General features: G+C 55.6%; 1 protein-coding gene across 1 annotated transcript in view; it reads left to right on the top strand.

Annotated features, from left to right (window-relative positions):
* Nucleotides 1-1,915: 1,915 nt before the first annotated feature.
* The window catches only part of LOC112589805 (homeobox protein homothorax-like), a gene marked incomplete at its 5' end in the record, with an annotated part of 104,920 nt that continues 89,010 nt past the window's right edge, over nucleotides 1,916-17,825 (top strand). Inside the window, one exon of the mRNA XM_025304428.1 lies at nucleotides 1,916-2,013. Coding sequence (XP_025160213.1) covers nucleotides 1,916-2,013 — 98 coding nt within the window. The remainder of the gene's footprint in view (nucleotides 2,014-17,825) is intronic.

The following is a 17,825-nucleotide window of genomic DNA, read 5'->3' as shown; positions in this document are numbered from 1 at the left end:
CTTTCGTACGCATCGAGGATATTACATCGACGTGACAGCGTCGCGTGTTGCCGGTAGATCGTCTTCGGAGGGAACGTCTCCGCTGGGAGCGCAACTGTCGGCGGACTATTTACTTGTGAGACGATTACGTGATACTAATTTCATAATTGCGCCTAATGCGAGATTAAAATTGAGATGTGACTGCGCCCGCGGCCTCTTAATACGTCTCGCCGGGTGTAATGTAATTAAGAGCCAGCGGCGCTTTCCTCCGCGTCGTCGCGTCGCGTGCGCAATTTTTTAGCGCTCCTCGGGGCGCATGGAAATCACACGACGCCGTGGCCGCCGTGGACAAAAGTTTCTCCCGTGCGTCTCCCCGAACGGCTCCTGCGCGATCCATTTCGCTTATTAGCTGTCCGTTTCGCGCGCGAAGATAGTCTGCAACGGCTGGTCGCGTTACCACGCGGTGAATATTAATGGCGAGCGTCAACATCGCGCGGTGTGTGTCGCTCCGTATCAAAAACAGCCGCCTTGAACTTCGGCCACGAGTCGCCGCGCGAAGGTTAATGTCACACGCGGACAAAGATCGCCGCGGGCTTGATGCAGCGCGCAGGTGCGCGACGTCACACGCGCCTCGTACATCTTTCGCGAGGCTTTGGCACTGGGTTGACCGCGTAACAATATCGGAAAGATTCGGTCGCGGAGCGCGATATTAATGCGTGGCAGTAACTCCTCCGGAGTTAGAGCAAAGCGGCTAGAACGCGCCACGGATTTATACAGCTCGCGCGAGACACACCGTTGGAATATCCCCGCGCGCGCGGCGGGGCAACATAATTTATTATCTATCCGAAGTTGTGGAGCGCGCGGACACGGGGGACGATCCGCTTTCGATATTTCACCGCGCGAGTATCCCGCGCGGGCTCGAAATACGGCTCCGGTCCGTCGGCCGATAAACTCATTCGTCCGTTCGAATAATGAGAATAGCGACGGGAGAATGAAGTGTCTTCCGATGTATCCACGGAGGAAACACGCGTGATTCGCCGTCGGCGATCGGCGCGAAATGGACGCGCGCGAAAAATTACGCGAGATTCGACATTTCCTCTCCTCGACCATGTCGCTGTGCGTTCTCACGTCTCCCTCTCTCTCTCTCTCTCTCTCTCTCTCTCCCTCCCTCCTTCCCTCTCTCGCAAGGTTCCTTTTTCACGAAAGGGAATACGAGCATCGCGGCGCATCGCGTCGCGTCGTCGTGCGGTCGCAGCGCGAGCGCGCATCTGCGCCGATGCGACAGCGCGATAAAACGCGGTCGTCGGAGCATAGAAGGAGCTTTTTACCGAGTCGCTGCCGTCTTCTGCGTCTCCTCCTCCTCCTCCTCCTCCTGAGAGTCTCAATTTTTTTTTATTATTGTTGGCCAGCAATAAATAATATTTCGCAGGTGCGGCCAGACGACGCGGCGCCTGTAATGCGCGGATCGTCGCGCAGATAAAAGTCTGCGCGCGGCGCACCGTGTGCTCTATGTACTTACCTCGGTGTGTGATAAATCACTCGATAAATTGTTTGAAAGCCCGCCGCGCGCGCTCGCCGGCGAGACGTGGAACGGTGGAGCGACGGCAGAGTGAGAGCTGGGAGAAAGAGAGTGAGTGAGTGGGAGAGAGAGAGAGAGAGAGAGAGAGAGAGAGAGAGAGAGAGAGAGAGAGAGAGAGAGAGAGAGAGAGTGGGAGAGTGGGAGAGAGGGGCGGATATCGCTTTTTTTATTCCCGCGGTTTACCTTCGCTAATTGTCGCACACGAATCGCACAACCGTCCGGTCGGGACTAATATTTAATCAGCGCGACTTCTCTCGTCGGCAATCTCGCGCTAATTGGCGCTTGAGTTTTTGGCACACGCCGGCCACGTCGATTAACCACCACCGTTAACGACTTTACGTTAACGACCGTTAACCGACTTGTTCTTTCTGTTCGCAGCATCCGTACCCCTCGGAAGACCAGAAAAAACAGTTGGCACAGGACACGGGGTTGACGATTCTTCAAGTTAATAATTGGTGAGTAGCGCAATAATCTGCATGCATATATGTGCATATATTTGTACGAGGGTGTATCACCCAGTTGCCCTGAAAGCTCAATTCGCGAGAGAGAGAGAGAGAGAGAGAGAGAGAGAGTCTCTCGATTTCTAAGCGCCGCCTTATCGCTCGTGTTTCGCTTGGAGTTTCTTGCGCCTAACATGGCGTAAAGGCCGTAAAAGCCCGATAAGCCTGAAATATAAACGCGTGTCGGCATAAAAAAAAAAGAAATAAAGAAAAACTGCATAAACTTGCGAAACATATATCATCAGCGCGATCGCGTTTGTCGTGAGTATCAAGAGCGGCGATAATCTGGAATTTTATAGGGTGTGTTCGGACTTTGGCGCGCTCGGACGTGTAAACAAATTTATCTCCCGGCCCCCCGTGATCGAAGTCTTCCGAGCGGCGATGACGATCGAAAGCCGCTCACTGTGCGTACATGCGTGCACACGTGTTGTGCGTATGCGCGTGCATGCGCGCGTGCGTGCGTGCGTGCGTGCGTGCGTGCGTGCGTGCGCGCCGAGCGAGAGAGAAACTTTTTCTAGACCGGCGGGCATAAGCGACGGCGGCCGCCGGGCCGGGCCGTCGAATCATACGGCACGTCGCACGTGTCATACGCGAATTCCAGACACCCCGAAATTACGCCCGTACATCAAACGGAACGAGGCGTGCACAAGCGGGACCCCGGCGCGATCGCACGTTGACGTTGCAACGAGCTGATTATTTCAGCGCGCCAATCACGCGAGTACAAACGGCACGGTAGTAGGCGTATATATGCGTGTCAGCGAGAATCGAGGCCGCGAGACGAGGCGAACCGGGTGTGCCTGCCTGCCTGCCTGCCTGCCTGCCTGCCTGCCTGTCGAAATCGGTCGCAATTTGCGTTTTCCATGACCTCAAGGAAGCAGTGATTGCGACGGCAGTTTTCCGCCCGCGATTTAACTCGCTCCGACACGCGCCCGTCATCGATACCCCCCGCGGTCTCGCTCGTCACGTCATGGCGATCGCGCGTAATCGCGATGTAACGACTCTCGTGATGCCGCGAATTTTGCGGGATCGTTATCAGACCCCCGGATAGGGATTGAAAATCCCCTGCGAGATCACGCCGGAATCGCGTACGCTGTCGGCCAGGCTACACACAGGTGTCGTGCGTTAGAAAATTGACACGTAACTGCTAATGCAACTCTGCTCTCCGTATAGGAGAATGAAGAAAAGAAATGATCTCTTTCTCGTCGTCTTTATGAGAGAGCAGTCGGAGCGATTGGGAGATAGCACTTATCGGAGCAGCTCGGGAAGAGAAATGAAGTCGCGCCGTGTCCGCGACCGAGCATACACGGTTTCTCAACAGCGAGATGTCGGAGAACAGCGTGTTCGAGGGAGAAAGAGGGAGAGCGAGAGAGAGAGAGAGAGAGAGAGGAGGGAGAGAAAGGCGAATCGCCGTGTGCTTTCAAGCGCGAGCACGTTGTAAAATCGCCGTTATTAAGAGTAGATTCCGCATTAAATTCCTCGCTACACTTAAGGCCGCTGTTACGCCGCCGCGGAGAGATCATTCCGGCGCCGATAAAGCGGAATTTATTCCGGGGTCGCAGCGACACTAATCGGAAACATTTCGCCGCGAGGGCGCGTCATCGGCCGATCGGAAATATCGGTTTACGTAACTTTTACGACATAATGCAGCGAGTCGTAATCCGCGCGCTTTTCCCATACAATTCACTCGCTCGCATCCGAGAGTTAACACGCCGCGGCCGCGACCGCGCGGCGTGTTTTATCGCGCCGAATCTGCACCGGCGCTCGCCAAAGACAGCTTTACGGTCCATGAAAATATCATTAGATTGCCGGCGCGCCGTCGCGTAAAAATTCGCGTTTCGCTGATATCTCTTCGTGCGGTATCGTGCGGTTTCGTCACTTTCTTCGCACGCGCGTTTCTTCTTCGTCGTCGCGCGAGCGATCGCATCTCCGCGAAGCGAGACCGAGGAAGGCGGAACGGAGTGTGCTGGGGCTTTACGCAACGCATGTTCGTTTGTTCGCTCTCATTATCGCGAATAAATTCCCTCGCCAATGATCCACGTCCTTCGCGCGCGAATCGCGCAGGTGCAAGTAAATGACCTTATCTTATCGCCGTTACGCAGCAACTCGTTAAACACGCGATTTCATCCCGCGCGTCTCGTGTTCCGCCTCGCATTTTTCATCTGAAAACTTGTAATTTGGAAGATTCGACTCCCCGATACTCGCGGCTACATCTGGTTTTCTTCAATTCACAATCAACAACGCTCTCACTTTTGCCCGTTCCGTTCCTCGCGTCGAGAGTTATCGTTGTAATCGCGGTGACATGTATTATACATACAACCAACTAGTGTACTGTTAATAAAAAATTAAAAGGATACGGTTGAATAGAGGGCAAATGAGGATCAAACGATCGACGACAATTAAATTAATGTAACGCAGAGGAACGTATCAGCGAGCTTGTACGGAATGAGCGCGCGCGATTCGCGTTAGAGAATTTCCAGGTAAATTTTCACGGCGGAAGACGCCTCCGACCGGAGCAAACGAGTTTGTTTGTTCGTTCCCGATCGGCGCTCGCGCGCAGTATAACCTCGACGATGCCGAACGCGCCGTGGCTACTTAGACGTGCGAGTAACGCCGCACGTCTGGCGTGCAACGCAACGTTCAAAATAATGTCTCGTCGCCGCCGCTAAGCCAGCTTTCGCGGCTACGCCAGCTGAGAGGACCTTGTAAAACGTTTATGCGCCGCGCTCGCGCTCGCGCTTTATGCACCTTTAATCTCGGCGCGAAGTGCACCGTACTGGATATTACACTAGCCGCTATTATGTAGCGACTTTACGATTTTCGTATCTGGGCCGTCAGTCGCGGGCCGCGCTCGGCTCTCGGCACAATCTCTTTCTCTCTCTCTCTCTCTCTCTCTCTCTCTCTTGCCCGGGGCCGTTTTCCCGCGGCTTTTCTCTCGGCCGTCAAGTGTTCTCCACTGGCTTTCCCGCCGCGAAGAAACGACTTGTCGCCGCTTGTCGTCGGTGGATGCGATACTCCGAATCGGCCGAAATCGCTCTCGTTTGTCCTCTTGCGTCTTTCGGCCGATCTGACTTTTCACCCGGTGCGAATACGTTATCGCAGACCCGCGAAGTCGTTAACGTTCCTGCGGTACCTGGTAGGTACATGCGATTCGCGCTCGAGAACATTTCGCGAAGACGTTGTCGTTGTTGCAGGTGCGACCGATAAGTGTGACGCGCCGTACGGGGGCGATTACCTTAACGGCCGGGGCGCGTATTTACGGCCCGCGAATCGCTCGTCATTAGCGTAGGCAGCGTACGGGTATCTCGGCGAATGCGAACGAGGCACGGGAACGCGGGATTACGAAACGCTCGCGCAGACCGATGGTCGGAGGCGACGAAGGATCGAAAAATGAAGAAAAAGAGAGAGAGAGAGAGAGAGAGAGAGAAAATACAGAAAAGGAAAAAACGAGCGCGAGAGATCGCGCCGCGAGATAACGCGACGGCACTTTACGGTCGTCTTTGGTACCACTCGCAATTTACGGATCCAAGAATGTAGTCCGCGAGATCTCGCGTTTATCTGTAATGACGGTAATTAATAAATTGCCGCTCGCGGCCGTTACGCGTCATAAGAATAAATTCAAGTATGTGTGTGTGTGTCTCTGCACTTAAGGCGGAACTTCGCGGGCGCACCGTCGCAGCTTCACCGTCGTCCTCCGCCGTGGCGCGGCTTACGCAACGCGACGTCCAGGTTAATTATTCCGAGCGCAGAAATCCCGCCGATTCGTTTACCGTAATGAAATTACGTTTTTCTTCTCGAGCCTTCGCGTTGCTTTTTCGCGTTGCGCAACGGCGATCGTTTCTCGATAAAGTTCCCAAGCCGATATTCCCCGCTCCTCCTTCCCCCCTCCCTCTTCGACGATATTTCCGGCGGTGCCGGAATGTAAATTATTACACAACGCTCTCGGATTTAATTCTCCGCGACTCGTCGCTGGCTGGGAAAGACGGAAAATTGTGCGGACGTTTCTGCCGCTAAGTGGCATTTCATGTTTTCATCATTTTAATCATTTTATACTCTTTCTCTCTCTCTCTCTCTCTCTCTCTCTCGTTCTTTCTCGACAATTAATTTTGCGAAACTTCAAAGTTTCAGTCTCGCTCATACGCTTCCGAGACTCGTGAACGATCGCACGAGAACACGAGCGCGTCGTCGTGCACGTTAAATATCCACGTGATTCGTCATCGGCCACGAGAAGAGACCCGGTCGTCGCAGACGGCTTCCTCGCAGAGTCGCGTCTCCAGTTCCGTCGGCTTCTCGAATTTCTGCCGACGATCGCTTTCCGATAAAATCCCGAGGCGCGATAGCACCGATATTTTCGGGACTCGTGAATTATTAGTCGGCCAAGCGGCCGTTACCGCGGCGAGAACGCTTCTCGAAAATACGATTGTCCTCGTCGCCGTCGCCACCGTTAATTCCCTGCGATCCGATATTAGCTGGAAAGGGTTAAGACGACGCGCGGCGAGAGAAGCGAGCCTCCAAAAGAGCTTAGTCCTTTCTGTCCCGCGGCAATCCCCCGTTTCTTCGAGTTGATCCACCTAGCCAGCCAGCCAGCCAGCCCCTGTCTTCTTCCGCCCGTCCTTTCGTCCCACGGGGAACTCGGCCCCCGGTTTGTCTCGCGCCCCCAATCTCGCCATCTTGATAGATGTTTCCGCGTGGCACCTGCGCCGGCATCCGAATTACGGCCGGGCCCTGTTTACCGTGATATTTAAGCGACGTAGTCGCGTCACGACCCGCTACCCTTCCCGCGACTCTCGCGTCCGCGACGCGCTGCTCTCTCTCTCTCTCTCTCTCTCTCTTCTCTCTCTCTCTCTCTCTCTCTCTCTCTCTCTCTCTCTCTCTCTCTCTCTCTCTCTCTCTCTCTCTCTCTCTCTTCCTCCCTCTTGTCGCGGATGAAAGCGTGTCGCGCCGCGGTAATCTCTTCGGCTAACTTTAGCGGGAGCAAAGATCGAAATAATCCAGGTTAGCGTCGCTCCACGGGGATGAATCGGCTATGCGGCGGCGGGGTGGGCGCGCATATACATGCATACGCGCGGCGCGCTCGCAGGAGCGACGCAGCCGGGGCTGAACGACGACAACGACGAACGCGCCCGTGGTCGGATATAAAATGCGAAATGAATTGCGCGACGTTCCCCGGCGCATCGGTGCGCGACAGAATGTGTGTCTTCTCCCTCCCCCCCCTTCTCTCCCCTTCGTTTTTTCCTCCGTTCTTTCTCTCTTGCCCCTTCCTTTTTTCTCATCGCGTCGCGAGGTTGGCTGGCTCGGGGAGACGCGGCTGGCTTGCGACGCGTATAAATAAAATCGTCGCGCGTACGCCTCGCGTTGGCTCTCGCAGCGACGCGCGCGCGTTGGCAGCGGGAATGAGGAGGAGGCGAGGGCGGAGGATCGCGGTAATTGAGCACAAATCAAGTTTAAGGAGGAGCCGCGGCGGAGCGAGCCGCGCGTCGACGCGCTGCGCGTTTACATTTATTTCCATCGCGTTCCCGAAAGCGCGCGCCCACGCAACGCCGCGCGCTAATTACCGCGGGCCACGCGCGCGGCGCGAAACGAGCCGACCGCTAATTACGTCGTCGCGATCGGAAATGCGCCTCGCTTCTGGAACGTTTGACGTGTGAGCTCGCTGTTTACGCGTCCGCGGCGTTTTCCGACCAGCCGCGGCGGCCGGCAAGCTCTCGAACGTGGAATTTTTCCGTCCAGCGGGAAATTTACATTCTCCGCCGGCGATGCCAAATCTCCACTGCGTTTCCGAGTCAACTACGTCGTGCTCTGTGCGCGATTGTCGCCACAGAATCTAAAAATAATTCCTCAGAGTCGTTGAGTGATATTTTTTATCCTGTAGAAAGTGGCTCACGCAGCGAGAGAGACGATTCGCGGCGCCCTGAGCATGGATAATACATTCCTTTATCGATCGCACCAGCCGAAGCAGAAGAGAGCAGAGAATCTCTCCCCTCACCGTGTGCGGTCTAATCGCGATACTTGGCGAAACGCGCCGACAGATCACAGCACACCGTCCGATCTCCTCGCTGTGCGTGATATTCTCTCAGCCGCCTCCGTGACCGTTTCACCTTCCACAGTCGCTCGATCTTCATCTTCCGCCGCGCATCGGCCGAGGGCATCAAACGAACTTCTTTCACGAGAGGAGCCGTGCGAAAATGCAGAGGGGTGCCGAGAAGCAGGAAGGAAGGGGGGAGGGGAGGGCAAACCACTCGCGTTTTTGCATAGCGAGAGACGAAAGTGCGCGTTGTGATGTACGATTCGCGTGGGTGGGCAGGGGCAGGTATATAAGGGCGCGCGCGCGTAGGCGGACCCTGGAGCTTACGAGGCTTGTGCACTTGCGCCGAAGTGCATGCGAGCCCGCGGCAATTTCTTCGCGCGGCGCGATAAGTTTCGTGATATATTTCGCCGGGGGAAACTCATGTTTCCGTAATGCAATTAGAGCGTGGCCGTTGCCCCCGCGCCTCGCCAACCGTTGCTCGTTGCGGACGAGGAGCCGCTTACGACGTCGACGACGACGACGACGGGGTGGAAACGGAGGAGGAGGAGGAGGAGGACGAGACGAGGCCGACGACGTTGACTACGACGACGATGGAAAACGGCGGTGTCGGCTTGGAAATAGCCGCTCCAATTAGAATACACCGGACAAATGAAATAATTCGTAAATAAAATAGTCAACGGCGGCGGGGAGGGAGTACATGTATATCCACGCGTCCACGTTATCGCGAATCCACCACCGCTCGAGGTGGTGGTGGTGGTGGTGGTGGTGGAGGAGGAGGCCGCCACCGTCCCTCTTCTCCCCCGGTGTTTCCTCTCTTCTCTTCTCTCCTCTCGCGCTCTCCCCCCACCCCCCCCACCCCACCCCACCCCCTCCTTCGCCCACAATTTTCCGTCACATATATCAGCCTGGACAGTAGTTAGAACCGTTGCCAGCTTGTTACTGTGTGGAACCCACCGCGGCTCGCGCTCGCGCACACAGACGAGCGAGCGAGCGAGCGAGCGCACGAATGCACATGCCTCCACTCAACTCGCGCCTGAAAATCGCATATGCGCCCCCCCCCCTATCTCTCGACCTTTTCAGTGTAAGGAAGAAACTACTCGCGAGGATGTGCAAGCGATTGCCGGCCGCAATTGCGAGCGAGCGTGGAAACGGACGTCCGGCGGAGCGGAAGAGAGAGAGAGAGAGAGAGAGAGAGAGAGAGAGAGAGAGAGAGAGAGAGAAAGAGAGAGACTTCTCGGCGAATGGCGGCACGGTCGCAGTGCACGCACCGGTCGTTCCAATCATGCTGCTCGCGACAGCTCCTAGTCCATCCGGCGAATAAACATCTCGCGAGCCGAAGGACCCGACCTCGTTTGAGAACCGCCATGCCCGGTGCCGTCGTTATTCGCGTCGCGCGAACCAATGTACGCGCGCGCGCAAATGCGTGCTAATATTCTCGCTAATTTCACCGTTCCCCCTACCCGATGCACCGCGGCGCATCTCGCGCTAATAAACCAGAGGTTATTTATCGGCTCGCATGCCTGCCTGCCGCTCCCCCTCTCTCTGTCTTGCGCGCGCGCGCGGGTTCTCCTTCTTCTCCTGCTCCTCCTCCGACCATGGTGGCCGACACTCGGGCCGTTTATCTCGAAGCTCGCTACTCACGGAACCTCGACGACATTTTTCTTCCGCCGCTCTACGCCGCAAACGGCGGCTTGCAGCCGCTCGTACGCGCGATTCGCCCCGTTTAATCCGCGGTCGAAATAATTTTATCCGCCGTGCCGTTTGTCTCGCCGGGGCCGACCGGCCGCGTCCGCGGCGCCTTCCCGCGCTCGCGGACGCGTTTTTTGTCCCTCGTGCGTGCGTGCGTGCGTGCGTACGTACGTACGTACGTACGTACGTAAGTACATGCATACGCCTAAAGCTACCTACCGCACGTGGCACGCCGTAATTTAGGTTACTTAAGCCGCGAACTAAATAATTTTATCACTCGGCTCGTTTATTCCCTCGACGCGCGTTCGTGCGACGCGCGTCGCACGAACGCGCGTCGCAGGATGTTGGCCTCCTCCGGACCCGCTCTTGCGTGCTTCTATTTTTCACGGCGAACATTGTGTTGACACGCGTTGAAAAGCGCATTTCTGCGAATTAATTACGATTTCCCGGCCGAACTTTTATCTGTCCATCGTGATAAGCGGCTTCCTGCTGCCATGCGGATATAATTCTGCGGCTTTCCGCGCGCGCGGCACCTCCTCTCGCTCTCGTTCCCTCCCGGAGCGCCGCACGATGCGGTGCCCCGCCGCGAATTCGCTCTATTTAAGACCGCAGTCGAAATAATTTTATCACTTACAGCTGCAACATCGTCACCGCACCGCTCCGCCCCGCGCTCCGCGACGCGACGCGACGCGACGCGACGCGACGCCATGCACTGCTCCGAGAGCGTTTCGATGTTAACGGAGACGAAGAGCGATTTCGCTTAAGCCCCGCGAGACGACGCTTAATCACCAGGCGAAATTTACCGCTCCTCGCGCCTCGCAGCGCTACCCAAGGGGAGGAAAAAGAGCACGTGGTAGTCGGGCGAACGCGTGCGCGCCATGCCGGGAATTACCTCGGCGAAATCGCGGGCCCTATTCTCGCGCGATTTACGACGCGCAGCTGTATCACCGTGTGTCGTATATCATCGCGCATCGACGCGACATTGCGGCGATCGTTTCTATCTCGCGAAGAAAAAACCGCCGGTGTGACCGTCGGTGCGGCTTTCTTCTCGCACTCGCTCGCTCCTCCGCCCTTCCCTCCCCTCCCCTCCCCTCTCTCTCTCTCTCTCTCTCTCTCTCTCTCTCTCTCTCTCTCTCTCTTCAGACCCTCTCGTCCACTCGTCTGTGGCGAGGGAGTAAACGGTAGCCTCGCGAGATCAATCTCCCGCGCCTTTCTCGATTATTACCGCGATTATTATTTACTCGCGAGAGTCCCTCGGACGTTTTTCGCATCGAACAGCGCGGATTCGCGCAGCTAAATGACCATGCGGTTTACTCGTCACGTCCCACTAAAGGGATAACGGCCTTTTTCTACGAAGGGCGTAGCTCTTCGGCCGATCTCCCTCCTCCATCTCCGGCTCACCGTCGTATCGTTAACATCATAACTGTATGTCGCGGGGGTAATTTAGACCGCTGTAAAACCACGAGCAGTCTCCACCGTCGTTCCCTTGCTTCTCCCTTGCGTCTCCCCCCTCCCCCCCCCTGTACTGGCGCTCTCTCGCTCTTCCTCTGTTTCTCTCTGTGTATGTCGTATGCGTTCGGCTGTAACCGACTTGCTAACGAGACATTTCGTTTTACAAAATCGTCCGAGACCCGGGAGCCACGCGAATGGGGCCGTAAATCCCCGCGACCGGATGTTAATATCCCCCTGCCCCCGACTGCCCCCTCTCACACACACACACACACATACTCTTTCTCTTCCCTCGCTCGTGCCCCGACGTGGCCCCCTACCCCACCGGCCTCGCGAGAGGGCGGACGGGAGAGCGCGTTCGCAAATATTGTTGCACGGCGTGGATGTCGCAGTTTTAAAGGCAATGGCCGTTAAACGTCACTCTGGTCGCTCCGGGCCGGACCTAATCTCGTGCGTGTATTCCGCGAAAACGCCACGGCTCGTTTTGTAAACGGCTTTTGCCGGCGCGCCACTGAACGATGGGCGATAAATCATTGGCACGCGTAAAGGTGGTGTAACGCGTTTCGTCGTGGCGGTAAATATCCCGCGCGCGGATCGCCGATCCGCCGTCCGGCCGGCACGCGAGGCAACGCGGTTACTATCTCGCGCGCTCGCGCGCGGATTGATTCGTCATTAACGTTAACGAAGCCGCGAATTGTCGCGATCGCGCGAATCCCCTCGCTGACGATGGGGCAGGGGGGAGGGAGCACGTCGCGTCCAATTAAATGGGACAACTCGAGGGGATCAGAGGGAGCGCGGCTCACGACGCGCGATCTCGTTTCCGCTCGCTATTGCTGATCTCAAACAATCGCCGGGAGAGTATCCCGGGACGAGCTTAAGCCTCCGCCGCTGTTTGCATCTCAAGTAAGCGACCACGCGTCTGAGATCGGCCGCGCTCTCGTCGCGGATTCGCCGCGGATCACTCGATTACCTATCGGAGCCGGAGGACGGAAGGGCTTCCCGCAAATGAGGTCGTCGAGGACGAAAGCACGCTATTATGCGAGAACGAGGATAGACCCCCCCGTCGTTTTACCGATTCGGTAGCGGCGATAATTCCATAATAGATCTCCACTTTCGATATAGAGTCCCTTCTTTCCAATAATACCTCCATTTTATAATGGATCCTCAGAATCGCGTCCACGAAATCGCCCTTCTTCGAGATGAATGCCAATCGAGAGCGGCTCATCTCGATCTCAGACTTCAATCAGAGATCCGCCGATATCGCCGTGCCTTCCAACGCATGGCGTACTTTTCAGATCCAACAATTCCAGATACGAATAAACCGAATGCACGAAACACGAAATAAACCCAGGTGCAGTTCGCGCCAGAACTTTCACGCTCGGAAGGATCCTAACGCGCGAGGGAAGCAGCCGCGCCACACTTCCCGGACGAGTCACTCGGCGCCGTCAATTGACATGCCGCCGGTGTAGCCGCCCGGGCTAATTGGAAAATCGTTATCCCCGCGATCGAGCGCGATCGCGCGCGCGCGGCATTTCAGGAATGTCTCCGCGTGCCGACGCGCGACGCGACCCGACGCGCAAATCAAGATCCACGCCGGCCAAGCTCGTTTGCACGCTGCGAGGGCAGGTGACACGCCGAGGACTGTAAGTCAGCCGGGTGCGCGGTGTCACCGGCGGGCGCTGCTCGTATCGCGTCGCTTCATCACCTCGCGGTGCTTTCTTACACGACGTCGGTGCGCTCGCGCGCGCGCGCGCGCGCGCCTTATACGGACGTCTCAGGATTTTCGGCTCGATCGAGTGTGAGCGCAGGGCCGACGATGCCTGTCGTCGATTGCCCTGCGGAATTTCAGAGGGGAGGGGGGGCGGGCCCGCGATCTATCGATCCGTCGGCGGCGGCTGTGTGCGACGGGTGTGTATCGTCGACATGCGAAGCTGAAAGGCGCCGCGTCTCGACGATGGCTCTCGCGCTCGGCTGGAGCCCGCTCTCTCGCCCGGCTCTCTTCCTCGTCGCATCTTTGTTTCGCTTTATTAAATCGAGCGGCTTCGGCCCGACTTTCCCACGACGCCAAGTCACGCGTAATGAGATCCCGGGGATGCGAGTGATTTTTCGTCGTGGAGAACTGCCGGGTAATTTGATCCGCCGCGCGAACGAGAGAATTCGCCGCGGCGCTCTCTCGCGAGCCGACCTCGGCGGGCACAAACGATCCCTCTCTCTCTCTCTCTCTCTCTCTCTCTTTCCCTCTCTCATTTAGCCATCCTCGTCGCGCCGCGCCGCGGAGTATTCGCCTCCCCTTTCGACGTCTCCCATCAACTTCCGAGGCCGAAGGCTCGGAAAGTCCCCTCGACGCGGTGGTGGAACACCACCGCCGCCGCCGCCTGCTCGCGTAGCCTCGCCGGCGGGAAAGCCTCTGGGGGCCTCGGGGTGGGCAAGAGTCGGATATCTAATTAGCGGGGGCTGATCGGTAATTACTACGATTAATCAATCCGTTTTCCATTTGTGCGCTCCGCGCTCTCACACGCGCGCCAGGCGCTGCGAAGGAGCGTGCGCGCGCGCGCGAGCTGAAAGAGGGCTCTCGAATAGAGGGCGGGAGAGACCGCATTCGCGCGGGGGTGAGGAGGCGTACGTCGGCCGATAACCGCCTACAGGGAAGAAGGGCGAGAGAAATAGGTACGGGTTAGAAACCTAACCCAACCTTCTTGGAATGCCCGAGAAAAGGGGGCTACCGAAAAGACCAGGGGGGAAAGAGGGGGGCTGAAGTACGGAACTTACTACGCGATTCTGTAACCCGTAGTAATTTCGTGAAATTGGGATTGTCGAGCTTCCGGTCAATTAGATCCTCACAATAAAGTCGCGCGCTCGCAGATCCCTCTTCCTCGAGATGTGCACTGATAGAAAAATATAGTTGAATTACCTATAATCTCACTATATTTTACAGTTTATTTTGGCGTCAACCATATTTTTATAGTTCGTGGGACCTGCAAAATATAGTAGAATAAACACAATGTGTGTAGTCAATGGCCGCGTTCAGTAGAACAAAGTGATCAGAGAGCGCTTAGTGATTATTGTCTGTGATTGGAGCATTCTTTTAGATTCTTCATAGACCCAGAAGTATTTACCAATCAGGAGCGAGATTCAGTGGAAAATCTAGTAATGGTGTCTAACTATTGAGTCCGCTGAATGCAGCCAATAATTGTCTTAAATAATTGTTTAGTTACTTTTACCACATATATGGATAATTTCTCATTCACAAATATAGTGAGATTTAATATTCATATAGTTACGTCTGTCCACCATTTAGCAAATATTCTGGCAATATTGACTATATGAAAGACTTACTTTACCTATCATTCTACATTTGTATCCATACAATAATTTTAGTTTAACTCAATATAATTCTTAGTAAAAATATTATATAGTTGGTTATGCTCTGCCTATATCGTAATTATTACCGATATTATGGTAATACTTACTATAAATATGATATTTCGGACTATAATTTAGTTACTATATCATTATAGCTCCAAGTACCATATACTCTTCTCTCAGTGCGTGAGGGAGGAGTAAACCTCCTCCCGCGGTCGAGATAGACCCGATGTTTGAACGCGTTCGCTGTTTCGGGGGATATTCGTTGCGAGCGATATCTCTCTTTCTCTTTCGCTCGGATGTATAAGTACTCGTCTCGGCGAAATATTTCCTCTTCTTCGTCCGTCTCGCGCGATTTAGCGGTCACGACGAGAGCGGCGACGAGATTGCATTACGTTCTCCTCTCCTTGCCGCTCGAAGCATCCGCTACCGGCGACGAGGATGCGAGGACGTGATTTGCGCTAAACTGATCTCGCAATCGACACGAATTGCACTCGCGCGCTTGCAAAGTGGAAAGATATAGGCGAGCGTGAAGGGCGAAGGGAGGATCGGCGAGCATTACGAGATTGACCGGGTCAAATGCATATGTTTCGACCCACTCGACAAACTTTTATTACATTAGGCTTCGCACGTGCATCTGCTCCCTCCGCCTGTCCTCTCTCTCTCTCTCTCTCTCTCTCTCTCTCTCTCTCTCTCTCTCTCCTCTCCGCCCCGCTGCTTTCTCGCCTCGCTCTTGCTCGCTTTGCGCTCGTTGAGAACCGGCATTATCAGCGCGCTCGGCGTAGGCAGGAAGGACACTTTCGACTGCGCGCCGCGTGTGTAAATGCGAACGAGGTCGACGGACTTGAGGCCAGCGCGCGGAGACGTTGTCCTTTCAAGCGAGAAAACGTTTAGGAACGTATGCCATGCTCTCTCTCTCTCTCTCTCTCTCTCTCTCTCTCTCTCTCGTGCAGCTCGGAAAGTAACACGCACGTCGCAACTGTCTCTCAACGGAAAACAATGAAATCTAAGAACAATTAAATGCGCGCAGGCTGAAAAGTCGACCTGTCGTTATGCTACTCTATCTTTCTTCATCTTTCTTCTCCTTACTCTTTCTCTTTCTGTTTACCGTAACAATTATCGCTAATCAGACTCGACGAAAAGCGCGGAAAGTTTGAAGAGCGGCAGACGGAGGCGTGAAACTCGACACTGGAAGGTTTGCATGATCGAGTGATACGCAAGTAGGATATACGGCGTTATTAACGTTGGAGGCGGTGGAAGGCGCGGAATCCTATTAGGAGCGGTACGCTAATGTTGCGCCGGGGGTGTCGAGGCATATGGAACGAAATCGCTTAATGCCATTAGCCCCGACTTTGTAAATAGTTTTCGCCCGGAGAATAACACAACGCGCCGACACCGCGCGGCGCGGCGCGACCGAGCCGAGGGGTTGTAACCCTAAACCCCTCTCGCGCGCGTCCGTTCGCCATTCTCCGCGAGCGTCGACGTAGCAAAGAATGCCCTCGTATGGAAGGAGTCGATTGTGATCGATCACTCGGGGATTGCTCTCTTCAGACCCTCTCACGAAAGGGTTAGAGCTCACCGCACGATCAAGGGTGGGAAGAGTCGTCGGGGCCGCCCCGTTATTTGTTTTGCGCGAGAAGATTATCGCGTTATTACGCCCGGCGAGAGAGTCAAGGGTCTCGCGGAGATCAGCCCCGGCCCGAAGACACGCAAACACTCGGCTTCTCGAATTACATTTCGGGATTGGCCGACGACATACGCGGTCGACGATCCTTTCCGACTTTCGGCGGAGATCGGGGCTGCTGATTTAGCCGACGACACTTTCCGCGGGAGCGCGTTAATTTTCCGCGTAATTTTTAGCAGTCGCCGAAACTTCGGTTCGTGCTCGCTTCGCTGTTCGTTCGAAATTCGCTCGTTTCGCGAACGCCCCCGCCCCCTACGGGAGCTAGCAGCGAGCATCGGAGAAGCGCGTTTTCGCCGTAAAGTTTCGCCGGCGAAAACGCGTGTGACGCGGGGAACGACCTCGCGCTATCTTTGCGGTCGTTCGTGGGCGGGCGGATTCTGTCGTTGTTTTTTTGGCAAGAGATAGCCGGAGGTGAGCACGCGCGCGGGGACGATGGATCGGTGAGACGGACGTGACCGTGGTTATGATGGAAAGAGAGAGAGGGGGAGAGCGCGAGAGAGAGAGAGAATGAGAGAGAGAGAGAGAGAGAGAGAGAGAGAAAGAAGACGGTGGCGCTGGAGGAGATAGACCGGCCGCCTCGAAGGCTCACAGAAGAGCCGTTGAACGGGGACAATGCTTTCATCATTGCCGCTCTTTCTTTCATTCCCCGCGCCGGAGGTGGACCGCTCGCTCTCCGCTATTCCTTTTACGCTTTTTTAGCGGCAAAGGATCCATTGTCGTCGAGTTGTAGGTGGGTACCGTCAGCCGGTAGGTATCAATGTCTCTACGCGGCAAGGGTTGGGGGATGGATGGGTTTTGTGAAAGTCCCTTCTTCCTTTCCACTTCCTCCCGCCGCTTCTCGCAGCGTCCGCGTCGCCGCGGCTCTCGGTACGACGCTTCTAAAGAGACAGAAACGGCCCTTTCTCTCTCTCTCTCTCTCTCTCTCTCTCTCTGCGGCCCGAGAGAGCGCGATTACGCATGCCGCGGATCAGCGACTGTGCCGCGCGCGGTCTGCGGATGATCTCCCCGACGACGACGCCCGGATTAAATCGCCTTGATTCATTCGAAACGGATGTAGGATGTAGGAGAGGATCATTCTTAATTCGGCTCGCGAGTCGCCGCTGCAGTGAGCGCCTTCTCACCGTATCGGCTTGTTTGCGAAGCGGCCACAGGGGGAGACTCGCCCAAGTCTCTCACTCGGCTTATTAATATATAAAAAGAAACGAGAAAGAAAATTCCGACGCGCAAACGACCGCGATATTTACCGCGGTTTGTTCCGCGCGTCGCAATCTTTATCCGATTTCTCGTATCGTTGGAGTTGCTCGGTGAAGAAAGTCGAAGGAGTGAGATTGGAAGGTAATGCCGCGGCATGAACATTTAACGGCATGATACCGTATCTCCCTTATTACACACGATCCCGAGATGTTTCCCTTTGATGTTTGTGTGTGCGGTGGGAATTTCCGATGCTCGAGCGAAGCTTCCATTTTCATCTGGTGTCCCCGAGGATGAAGACATCTTTCGGAGTATTACCTCGCGATTGTAGGATGATTGTCGTCTGGGAGCCCCGCGGGAGACCGC

This window comes from Harpegnathos saltator, unplaced genomic scaffold (assembly GCF_003227715.2).
Source record: "Harpegnathos saltator strain DR-91 unplaced genomic scaffold, Hsal_v8.6 scaffold608, whole genome shotgun sequence".
NCBI lineage: Eukaryota > Metazoa > Arthropoda > Insecta > Hymenoptera > Formicidae > Harpegnathos > Harpegnathos saltator.
The sequence above is the reverse complement of the archived record's forward strand: the minus strand, read 5'-3'. Positions and strand labels throughout refer to the sequence as shown.